Source organism: Corvus moneduloides, chromosome 2, assembly GCF_009650955.1.
Source record: "Corvus moneduloides isolate bCorMon1 chromosome 2, bCorMon1.pri, whole genome shotgun sequence".
Taxonomy (NCBI): domain Eukaryota; kingdom Metazoa; phylum Chordata; class Aves; order Passeriformes; family Corvidae; genus Corvus; species Corvus moneduloides.
In genome coordinates, this window is record NC_045477.1 from 120,212,398 (window position 1) to 120,224,459 (window position 12,062).

Here is a 12,062-nt window from a genome sequence, read left to right on the forward strand (position 1 = left end):
CTGTCTGGGCTGTGCCTGGGATGTCTGACTGAGACAGCTTGGCGCTGTCAGCAGGGAAGGGGCTCCCACGTGGTTCCCAGGTTTGAGACTCACTTAAAATCCTTAAACAGTTTGAGTTTGAAGGGACTTTAAAGATCATCCACTTCCAGTCCCTGCCATGGGCTTGCACTATCCCAAGTGGCTCCAAGCCCTGTCCAACTTGGCCTTGGACACTTCCAGGGATCCAGGGGTACCCACAGCTGCTCTGGGCAACCAGTTCCAAGTGCCTCACCATCCTCACAGGGAAGAATTCCTTCCCAATATCCCTTCTAACCCTACTCTCTGTCAGTTTAAAGCCATTCCCCTTGTCCTCTCATTACAGTTCCTGATGAAGCATCCCTTCCCAGATTCCTTGTAGCCTCTCTTCAGATACTGGAAGGCTGCTATGAGGTCTCCAACCTTCTCTTCTCAGATTGTTCATTCATCAGGAGTGCCAGGAAGCGCCTTTGCCCAGCCACAGCCTGCTAACCAATTTCTGGAGCACTGCTGACATCCTCTGAAGAGCCTCGAGCACCAGGCAGCACAGCCTGGGAATCTTAGGGGGGACTCCCCAGCACAGAAATCTCCTTGTTGCTGACACAGTCTCAAGTTTGCATCCTCTGGCCCATGGCATCAACACAGAAATTTGTTTGATTAATGTGGAAGGATACAGATTAACTGGAGAAAAGGTTTTCTTCGGTTCTAGGTTGGCTGCTTTACTCTGACACCAAATAATATCGAAGCTAAGCTTGGAAACAAGGGCTTGGAGATCAACAAAGGAGTACAGCTTGATCCCTTTGCAAAATACATCCCAATGAATCAACATTTTCTGCTGGGGAACCCCTGTCTCCATACAGTTTACAGGTTTTATTTTTCTGACAATCAGGAGGCCTTGTTAACAATGCACATGCACAGAAAGCCAAAGCTCCGTGGTTTTTACCCCTCAAGTCACAGGCTGCTGTTACCTTGGGCCTTCCTCTCCCATGCAATGGACATTCCTCTAATGAAGTGGATTTTTGTTTGTGTTCAGGTTGCACTCAGCCACAGGGGTAACAAGGCAATGTCAGCAATAGGAATACTTGTATCAGAATGAGGTAGATGTTTTTCTCCACGAGTGTTTAATTCAAAACAAGGATATTTTCAAGGACAATTTCAATATGCCACAATGTAAATTGCTTATATTTTTGTCTGTATAACACTACAAAATTCATTTCAAAGCTCCTCCTTAGGCAAACAAGATAGAAAGGCTGTAGATGGTCAGAACTCGAAACAGCTTTGTGTACAAACAGCACATGGCAGACCCTGCCAGTTCTGACAGACTGGCTGAAAATGCCACCAGCAGTGCAAAATCTGGCACGAGTTAAGGAGGTGCCAAACGCTAAACGTGCAAAACAACTTTTCCTTCCTGAGTTCAGGTTTCAAATTCCTCAGTTTTGTTGCACAGAGCGTCACTGGAAGTGATTCTAAGCAGGAGCTTCTTTCAAGAGCACCTGCGTCGGTTCATACCAAAGATTACCACGAGACACACTGAATAATTCAGAATTCTTTGAGTGGGTAGAAAGAAGAGTACACTGAAAATAACTTGTTTTTCTGCAAGAGATTTGCCTTTTTGTAAAAGAAAAAAAAATATTAAGCTTGAACTTTTTTATTATGAAATATAAAATTTCAGACAAAATATTTCATTAATTTTAGATATGGTTCATGTGCTGGATCTGCTCTGCTGAGAAGCTGCTTTGTTAAAGCATTTCCCATGGTCACTATCAACTCTATCCCTGAGGAAAAAACACTGTTCAAACTGAATTCCAGCAGCCACCATTGCTGTGACACAACTTGGCCCACAAGTAGAACAGAGACATAAAACATTCAAGCAACTCTTCAGAGTCAAGAGTTTCAAATCTACATTTTTCAGCTTAAGATTTCTGAATTTCATTTTTTTTAAAAAAGGATTTTTTTTGGCACATGGGTGATTGGGTTTTATTTTGAAATGGAACATCAGATTTAAGGCAAATAGCTCTTATAAAATAATGTATTGAAATGGAGAAATGTCACTTCTGATCCAAAGAGAGTTTTGTTAGAAATTTTGAAGCAGCCCTCATGAAAACTTGCCTTGATTTTATTACAGAATAGGAATGGAAAAATGTTGTTGATCTGAGAGCTCAAGATGATCAGCTGTACATAAAATACATTAAAAAGCGTAGATATTATATTAACCATTATTATTATTACTATTATTCACCAGTTTTTCTGAAATAATAAATATCTTGCATTTCCAGTCCTTGATCTTGCTGTAACATAACATTCCTGTCTGACAGGAGTTTTGCTGATTTCCTTGGGACCCAAAATGTGGATTCTTCTTCCACAGTCCCATCAAACTCATTGTCTTGGAAGTTAAGGCTGTCCATTTATGTCATTCATGTCCATTATTTTGCTGAGATATCACACGCTGCATTATAAAGGTTGCAATTTTATTTCATTGTATGAGGGGAAAAAAAAAAAAAAAGAAAAATAACTTATAAGTTATAACTTAAACTGAGAGAACTGGTTTTAACTTTTCTCCATTGCAGGAAGGCATCCAAACGTGTAAAAATGCAACTGCTAGAGAAATATCTTGGAGAAGTACATCCTACACGAGTGTCACATTCCTGATTTTCTTTGGGCTGATCAGATAATCAGTACGTCTTTGAGGTCGCACCTAGGGGAGAGCAGAAACAGTTACAGAACTAAAAGAGATCCTGGAAAAGCAGTCCCACAACGGGTCTCAGGAGGTTACCTGCCAAGCCCTCACCCCAGAGCATTACAGCAAAATGAGATCTATCATCAGCAACCCACTCAAAATCCAAGCACAAAGGAAAGCACGAGAAGCAGAATGAAACAAAAGCTTCGCATGCAACACGCTGCTAGCAGCTCTGGGAATTCATGATCTGATCTTATGCTGCCCAAAAACTTCTTGTGGCCTCTGCAGTCTGCATGCTTTTAAGCAAAAGGTGATGTTGGGTGTTTCTCCTCTGGTTGTCTTAAAGGAAATACCTGTTAAGCTGTAAAAAATCTGAACACTTGCTTTCCAAATCCATTAGAAATCGCAGCAATCAGCACACCAGCATTTCCCGTGGCTGGAAGATCACTCTCAACATCTCAGTGTTTATTCAAGGCAGGCTTTTTTTTAAACTTCCCAAGACTGGCAGGATTCCACTTCCACTGACTGCAGCCTGTTCTCAAACTGCCCCTGGTGGGATCAGAGCAGGGCAAATGCTCAGCAGTCTTGGAAAGCTTTTCCTCATCTGAAACAAGTGCAGTGCATCTCCAGTCCTAATTACTTGTGTGCTTTTACAAAACATCAGTGGAGAGGAAAAGACAAGAAAAAATTCTCTCTCAAATGCATCCAAGTAACATAAACTCTGGATTTTTAAATGCAGTAGCAACACCTTCTGCAACTCCTCACCTGGTCTCAAGCCCTTGGAAATTAATGGAAATGCCACTGTTTTTTCTCAGTGAAATCTTTTATCAAGCAAACGTGGTTCTCTAACTACGGAGCAATCTTCTGAGGTTTGTTTCTGGAGCATTAATCATGCACAGTCTGTATTGCTCTGGTATTCTTCCAGTATTAAACATCTTCAATAATGCATTTGGTACATATACATTATTGAATAACACACAGAGGCAAATGTTAGATAACAAATGTGGACAACATGTCTCTGGTATTTAATGAGTCCCAGCACCACAAGGAAAACTGTGGGATAAATTTAACTATCCTAGAAACATTTCACAAGACAGCTGCCTTCTGTTTTAAACACAACTCTCTTTCTCCTCCCTCCCATTCCTTCTGGTTGCTAGAACATGCTGCTGTTTTCTAAATTTACCCTTCTTTACTGTTTATTTTTGCAGAGAGGAGAGGTACTTTGGGGAGTAACAGGATTGCCTGGCTCTGCTCAAGGACCTTTTCTAAGATCCCTCTGCTGCACTTAATTTCTTGCATCTCAGCCCAAAGACCTCAGTGGTGCTGAGCAGGGAGCTCTCTACTACCACTCCCCCTAAAATAACAAATTTACAAATAGAATAGAAAAAAAAAACCTGAAAAAAAAAGTCAAAGGCAAATGTTATGTTTGTGGAAAGCAAATAATCCCAGATACTGTGGTCTGTGAGAATAAAGGATACTGAACCAGTAACATACTGAGTAACCAGGAAGTTTCACAGGGGGCCCCAGAGCACACAGTCTCTAAAACTCCCTGAAATAGGTCATGGTTTGAATCCCATGTTTAGTGAAATACTGAGGTGAGAATATTTCCCAGAACTTGCTGCAGAAAAATACCCTATTGCACCAGATTTGCTAAAGGTAAAAAGACATTAATCACAAAGTTAATCCAGCAGTGTTGGAAAAGGAAAGTGGAAAGAGGCATTTTTGGGGCCATTTGGAGGCAATGCTACAGAAGATTTAGGGAGGGGATGGTGCCCCTGTGCCCAGGTGAGAGCCCACCTGCAGAGCTGCCCCAGCCCTGGGACCAGCACAGGGAGGACGTGGAGCTGCTGGAGAGAGGCCAGAGGAGGCACCAGGATGAGCAGAGGGATGGAGCAGCTCTGCTGGGAGGAAAGGCTGCGAGAGCTGGGATTGTTCAGCCTGGAGAGGAGAAGCTTTGGGCTGAGCTCAGGGTGGCCTTGCAGGGCCTGAAGGAGCTGCAGGAAAGCTGGAGAGAGACAATTCCCAAGGCATGGAGGGCCAGGAGCCAGGGAATGGCTTCCCAGTGCCAGAGGGCAGGGCTGGATGGGAGATTGGGCAGGAATTGTTCCCTGGGAGGGTGGGCAGGCCCTGGCACAGGGTGCCCAGAGCAGCTGGGGCTGCCCCTGGATCCCTGGCAGTGCCCAAGGCCAGGCTGGACATTGGGGCTTGGAGCAGCCTGGGACAGTGCAAGGTGTCCCTGCCCATGGCAGGAGTGGCACTGGATGATCTTTGAGGTCCCTTCCACCCCAAACCATTCTGAGATTCTCTGATTTAGGTTTGCACATGATTCTGAACAGCAGGGAGCCAGAGGACAAGCACCAGCTGGATCCAGGCTGCCCTGTGAGAGCACTGGTGAAAGGGTAACCCCAACAGGCCTCTTTTTCTTTAAAAATCTCATTTTCAAGAATGAGCCATCCATCCCCAGTCCTGTCATGGCACTTCGCACCACCAAAGCAGGAACTGAGCAGAGTTTGCTCCCACAGTGGGGATGATGTCCATGAGGGTTCACCCTTGCCCTGCTGCATCTCTCAGTTATTTGCTTTAGAATTACTTCTATTTCATGCTTACTGTTCTCTGGCATCAATTAATGAATAATTCCATGAATTTCAATCAACTCATGCTGTGTGCTGTCCCATTTTCTGGGAAGCTTTCTCTGAAGCAGCAGAGCCTTCCTGAGGTTGCACTTCACTGAAATGGAGGCTGCTGGCTCCTGGTCACAGACCTAAAACTCATTTTGTGATGCTATGGAAGATCTCATACAACACATTACAAATAATAATGCAGAGGAGCAGGACCACGAAAACCATTTCGTATTTATATCTATTTATATATTTTGTATTTATATTTTTATATATTTACGTATATTTATATATATTTATATATATATCTGCTGGAGCTCCTGCTTGGTTTTGATTTCAAACTTGTTTCCTCTTTAGATTAAGTCAGTGCTCTGCTAGTCCTGCCAGTCCCAGTGTGAGGAAAAATGGCTTCATAATTCATTACATCCTACAGAATGAAGGGAAAAACAAACCATCTCCAGTGGCTTGCTGCACCAGCACAACATCACAGGGGTGAGTTTCTGAGGTGGTTCCCCCCATCAGGAAGGATGCACTAACTTTTCTTTTCCACAGTTTTACATCTCTTTGTACTGTCAGCTCGGCATCCAGTTAACCAGGGATATCTGACAGTCACATGCTTCAAAGCCTGCCTGTTGATTTATCACCTGCCCTGGGTGCCTTTTCACAGGGATTACTATAAAAGGATTATTATACTGGGAAAAGCTTCAGAGAGTTTGTTGGTTTGGTTGAGGAAACAGATGCAGCACAGACCTTTTCATCTCTTGCAGCTCTTCAGCCAGACCAAAAGAGAGCTAGCAACACATGGATGAATCAGAAGGTAAATGGAGTGTGTATCAGCTGGTTTCAGGGTTGAATCCTTCAGTGGTGCTTTGAATACTCATCTTCAGTCAATGAAAGAAGGATTTCTGCTCTTACAAGCATGTTTCAGTCAGTTCTGCAACCCGTGTGATATCAGTGATGTGAATGATGAGCACACATCTGGCACTACGAAACAGGACTCTGATCTCAACACTGACTTGACACACGGCAGCTCCTCAGACACTGATGCTGTGGAAGTGTGTGATAAACTGAAGGCTTGGTATTAGCCAGCCAAAAGAAAGTCAAGTCTAACTGCATTAGAACAGACTGCTGACATTAATGTGGTAGGAGTACTCCCAAATGTGTCTGCATGCATCACACACTGGGCTAACAAAAACAGAACAAAAAATCAGGGAGGCACAGCTTTCTGATTCTGAAGGTTATTTCCCCCCCTGCCCTTAGTTTTTAATTTTCATTCCAAATTCACTTCATTGACAGGAAAAACTCCCACCCCGTAAGTTCTGGATACCCTCAAAATAATTCGGATACACTATTACTTTATGTAGCAAACCAGTTCCCTCCCATCAACTTTCTGGACACTCACCTCATTTCCCTGCCCATCAATACAGCCTGGAAACTCCCCCTTGTTTCTTCATGGGTTAATCCCACCCAAATGCCTTCACTCCTCCCCTTCTCCCAGAGACATTTGGAAAAAAACCTGCAAACTGCACCTGCCATTTTTCTATCTGCATCATCAATATTTATTGCTCTCTTAATCAAGATATGCTAACCAATGGATATCATAACATGACATATCTGCAGCACATTTCATCAGCAGGGGCAAAATTGTTTGCTTTCATTGATTTATATTTCTATTTATTGACCTTTTAATTCAATTTTGATTGCTTAATTTTTCTTTCCAACAACCCTCAGAGTCAGAGCAGTTCTATATGGGGCAATATATGGAGCTGCAATTCATCATTCATTTCCTTCTCAGTATAAAACCACAACCACAACTAAATAATATTTCCAGTTTATAGAGTGTCATTTGGAGTAGTTAAGGAGAAAAATAGATCCTTCCCCATTAAGGCAGCCATGACTCACCCTGGATTGGAAAGGAGCAGCGAGGCTGTGGAAGCTTCCTGGAGCTGTGCTGGAGTCACAGCAGGAATGAATCCAGCCCATTGGAAATGAGCATTCACACCCTCTTATGGAATGGGCTCCTGATTTATCAGAGATGTTTATGGCGTATTAAATGGGCTAATTATGAAGCTTGTCTAGGAAATTGTCCAATCCTGCAAGCTGCTCAGTCCTTAGAGCTCCTTCTGTGGGAGCTTGGAAAACGCAGATCCTTGGAGGTGGCACTCAGGACCTGGCAGAACTGGCCCTGTGGCCCTTGTTCAGGCACAGCTGTCTGTGGGGCTGCCCCAAAATCTGCAAAACCCTGGGCAGGGGATCCCCCTCCCTGTGCTTGGGTTTTGGAAGGAGCACTGTGGGTCAGGGAATGAGGAACTGTTCCCTGAGTAGGATGTTGCTCCCTAAAACCCATTTTTCTGGCAGCTCAGCCCCGGTACTGGGAGCAAGGATCACACTTCTCCCATCTCTGACAGGAACTACATTTGCAATTAAACAGAAACCTGCACCTCTGCTCTCAATTGACCTTTTCTCAGTTAATATAATCACAATGAAGACCTTCCAGCACCTCTGACTGATGCTTCTGGCCTCCTCTCCCAGTAGCTGGTAATTTTTCCCTCAGCTCAATAATTTACTTCGTTACTCATCATTTTTTAAATGTCTTGTGCACACCTTTGATTTTCCTCCTTTCTTCTTTGCCAAACCTTTTGTTGAGGTTGTGAATTGATCAGTGCAGTTACTGGGCAGCATTTATCTTCTGTGGACACTCTGCATTAGTTTCTGATTCAAAGAGTTTGAATGGCCAAAAGCTGAGCTCAGTGTTTTCCTGTTGTCACCCTTTACAACAACACACACCAGGGATTTCAGGTTTGTACCCAGCTGGGTCCATGGGTAACAAATCCTGAGGAAGCAAAGCCTGTGATATGAAGTCTCCCTCAATCTCCCAAATCCTTTAAAATTGTAACTTTTTTACATATGGAACAGAAGGGATCAAATTTGAAGCCATTACCCTCAGAGACACGGGAATAGATAAGGTTTTAGGTCTTCAATCTGCAGTTTTTCTATCAGTAGATGCACTTCCTGCTCCTCAGGGAGGACTTGGATTTTCCTTCCTTCTTCTTGACCTCTAAAAAAGCACTGCAAGGACTTTTGCTCACATTTCCTGATTATCCAGGGAGAAAGAAGCAATTTTCTGGAGTCCACCCCTTCATGACCTTCATCCTTCACTATGGAAAAAAATTCTCAGGATAACTTCTTTTCCTCCTGGGTTTTTTTTACCCCCTATTTCTCACTATAAAGTCCTGAAGAATAAAGACGAAAAGTCTTTGGGAATGTTTCCCATATTCAGGCAGGGAAAGCCAACTGAGAAACACAACTTTCTGGGCTTAGAAGCTGCAGTGGCAGGAAGGCAGGTGGTTTCTGAGGAAATTGTTTGATTCAGCACTAACCTGCAAACATCTAAAGGAGTTAACATCTGATTTCTCCTACTTGACAAGAAATACAATGAGAGAGCACTACAATGCTTATTAGGCAATATACTGGCATCAGTGGTGATTAAACTTTATTAGAATATATCCAGGGACACCTTTAGTGAAAATAACTTGTATTATGCAGCTAACAGGGAAGGTTATGAATGTAAAAGGAAAACGCTTTTTGTCTGGGAAATCTTTTACTGTGTTTGAATATATTGCCATAAAATTAAATCATGGATTGAAAATCCACAATTTAAGGTAAAACTTCAGCAGCCTTTGATCAGTTCCTGCATACACAAGACGTGGCCATCACAATACACTGAGAAACCCTGTTCAAACAGAAGTTTGCCTTCATCAAGCCGTTTTTAGATTGCTGAATATTCCTCCATGTCGTGGTTTAGCACAGCTTGGTTTTTAGTTAAGGAGAAATGTGAACTAAACCACTACACTCTAACATAGGGAGAATAGCTCTAAATCATTTTTACCTCTAGATTCTCTCTTTGTATTTTCCAAGAATGTGTGTGCAGCTATTGATGCAGGTAGAAGCCACTGTAACTGAGTTTTTATATTGTCCAGGGACAACTGGTTTAAAAACATAACTATTTCAATTTTATGCTGTGTGCCTGTGATGGATTCAGTGTTTCCCTGGCCACTTGAACTCCTAGGCCATCTAACCCAGTGGTTTCATGTGGAGGGCTGCACCTTTCATGTCTCAGTTTGAATCAGGGCAGCGAACAGAGTCTCCTGATGGTCCCCACTCAAAACTTTATTGTTCTCACAGTGGATGGAGCAGCCTGAGAACATCCAAATTCGATGCCTTTCAGATGTCACTAAATGGCTTAATGCTATCCCAAACATCAGTGCCCATGAACCATCAATGAGCACCCAGTCACCAGAAAATGGCCAAATGAATCCCAGAATCACCAAATCCCAGAATCACCGAATCCCAGAGTCATCAAGGTTGGCAAAGACCTTCAAGATCATCCAGTCCCATCATCACCCCAACATCACCATCATCACCCCTAAACCACATCCCCAAGTGCCACATGCAGATGCCTCCTGGAGTCAATATCCTGCCCTGAAATGTGTCCTGATTGTCCTCTCCTGATTGTCAGAGCAGACAGCATGTGCCACGTGCCTTGTGCATGGAAGCACAGCCAGTGCCCCACAATCCTGTTCACAAGCATTCCAAACACTGTCTGAAAGTTGCTTGGGGTTACAGATCCACGCTGAAGCCTCCACTGGTTTGTGCAGACTTTTCAGCTTTGCTTGAACTGTATTTTGTTTGACAAGTAACTAAAGTCAACCATCATAACTACCAGGCACAAATGCATCAGTGTCACTGCTCTTATTTTTTACAGGTATTACGTGATCCTTGTTTTAATTGCTGATTGAGTGCTCCCTAAATCTCATTGTGTGCCAAAAGAAGTTGACACACTCTGCTATGATTTATGTGCAATGTCATCCCCAAGACAGATTTCTGCACTGTACATGTTGAAGCAGCTCTTCAGCAATAAATGAGTTATCACTGTGTTGAGGAGTGAACTCAGTACCACATCACTGCCACCTTCTCAAGAGAATATTGGCAAAAACCTTCCTGAGGTGCTAAATGGATTTTACAAAAATATGGCATAAATTAAGATTCACATTCCTCTTGGGCTGGAAGCTAAGAGAGAGCAGCACCAGCCTTCAAAACGAGGCCACTGAGAATGGAACCAGTGGAGGAATAAACACTGAGCTCTTCTTTTTACATTTTAGCCACAAGGAAAAGGGGCGAAGCTCGGGGGGCACTGGGTGTTGGGTGTGTGCTTTCCCTCCCAGCTCTTACTGCTGAGATACCAAAGGTTTCAAGGTCAATGTAAAGTTCTTGATTGAAGCAACTTCTTCAATATTGGAAAATACAGTCAAAAAATGATCCAGAGAAAATGCACATTTATTTACTCTCTCTACACTAGATTTTGCTTGCAAAGGAACCTCAAACCTTCACAATGCCTCCATCTTATATCCACATCTCCTTCAGTCTGAAGGAAAATACAGTCAAGAATGCTGAAGGGACATTCCACTTACCTAATTACAGCTCTAATTGACTTCTAATTATCTACTTCCACCCAAAATCCGTGTTTGGCTATAGCACAATACATACTGTATTGTAAAAACCAAAAAAGGTCAAGATATTCAAGATATCAGCATTACCTTTGGCACAGAACTGATGTACAGATTGTCATCGGGGCCAGCAAACTTTGAAAACATTGGGGGAAGAGAGGCAAGTCCTGCAACAAGAATATAAAAGATTACTGATATTCAGTGTCCACCATGGTATGAACCACAAGGCATTCAGGAATGGCTAAACAGGATTTAATATTGTGAGCCAAACCATGGCTAATTTTTTGGGCTAACATGGCCAGGTTTTTTTATTGAGGGAGTTTGCAGGGGTGGCTTCTGTGAGATGACACCAGAAGCTGCCCCCACGTCAGACAGAGCCAGTTCCAGGTGGCTCCAGGAGGGTCCTGCCTGAGCTGTGACTGTGGTGGCTCCTCTGCCATAATGTATTTAAAGAAAGGTAAAAAGCACAGGCACAGCAGGACCTGGGAAAGAGGAGTGAGAAAGTATGAGGGAAACAGTCCTGGAGACACCCAGGTCAGCAGAGAAGGGAGGTGACCATCCAAGGCCAACCCAGAACACAAACAAATATGAAACAAGCAATCTAGGACTCTGCAGAATCAATTTGTCCAGGTTCACTTAATTTTCCTTTTATTTTTTTATAACTCCTTCATTTTATAATGCCACATACTCTGGAAATCTTTCCCCTGTGCTTATTTCTTCACCACTTGTATGTCAGAGAGGAAAGTATGTGTGCCTGGATTATAGACTCTGCACAATAATTTGATGTCATTAAGTGTTTGATTAAATGTTTTGAGAATAATGTGGTTATAAATGCAAGTGGTGAGTAACGATTTGGTGGAGATTTACATTTGCTTTTGAAGAGTCTTTGTGCTTAAGGACAAGAATTTATAATGCCTTAGTAATTTATCAGTAAAATAATAGTTCACTAACTGCCTTTATTCTTTCCCTTTTTTTTGTTGTTTTTTTTTTTTTGGGGGGGGGGGGAGTTGGGTGGGTTTTGGTTATTTTGTTGCTTCTTTTTTTGTTGGTAGTGGTGATTTTCTTTTGTTTTCACAGACCAACTGCAAAATATTGCCTAAATTGCTGCTTGTATGAAAATCCAGTCCTCCTACATCTGGCCCCAGAAGACAATTGGAAAAACAATGGCATTTTAAAAAACAAACCCAGGACTAAATCTAAATTCAATTGCAAGGAACTTGGATGGTTTTTCAATATTTTTGGGGG

At 42.7% G+C, this 12,062-nt stretch overlaps 1 protein-coding gene across 1 annotated transcript in view; it reads right to left on the minus strand.

Annotated features, from left to right (window-relative positions):
* Positions 1-1,113: 1,113 nt before the first annotated feature.
* IGSF5 (immunoglobulin superfamily member 5) overlaps positions 1,114-12,062 on the minus strand; it is a 28,877-nt gene continuing 17,928 nt past the window's right edge. The window contains exons 8-9 of the mRNA XM_032101091.1: positions 10,908-10,984; positions 1,114-2,710 (exon numbers count right to left, since the gene is read on the minus strand). Coding sequence (XP_031956982.1) covers positions 2,642-2,710; positions 10,908-10,984 — 146 coding nt within the window. The 3' untranslated portion in view covers positions 1,114-2,641. The remainder of the gene's footprint in view (positions 2,711-10,907; positions 10,985-12,062) is intronic.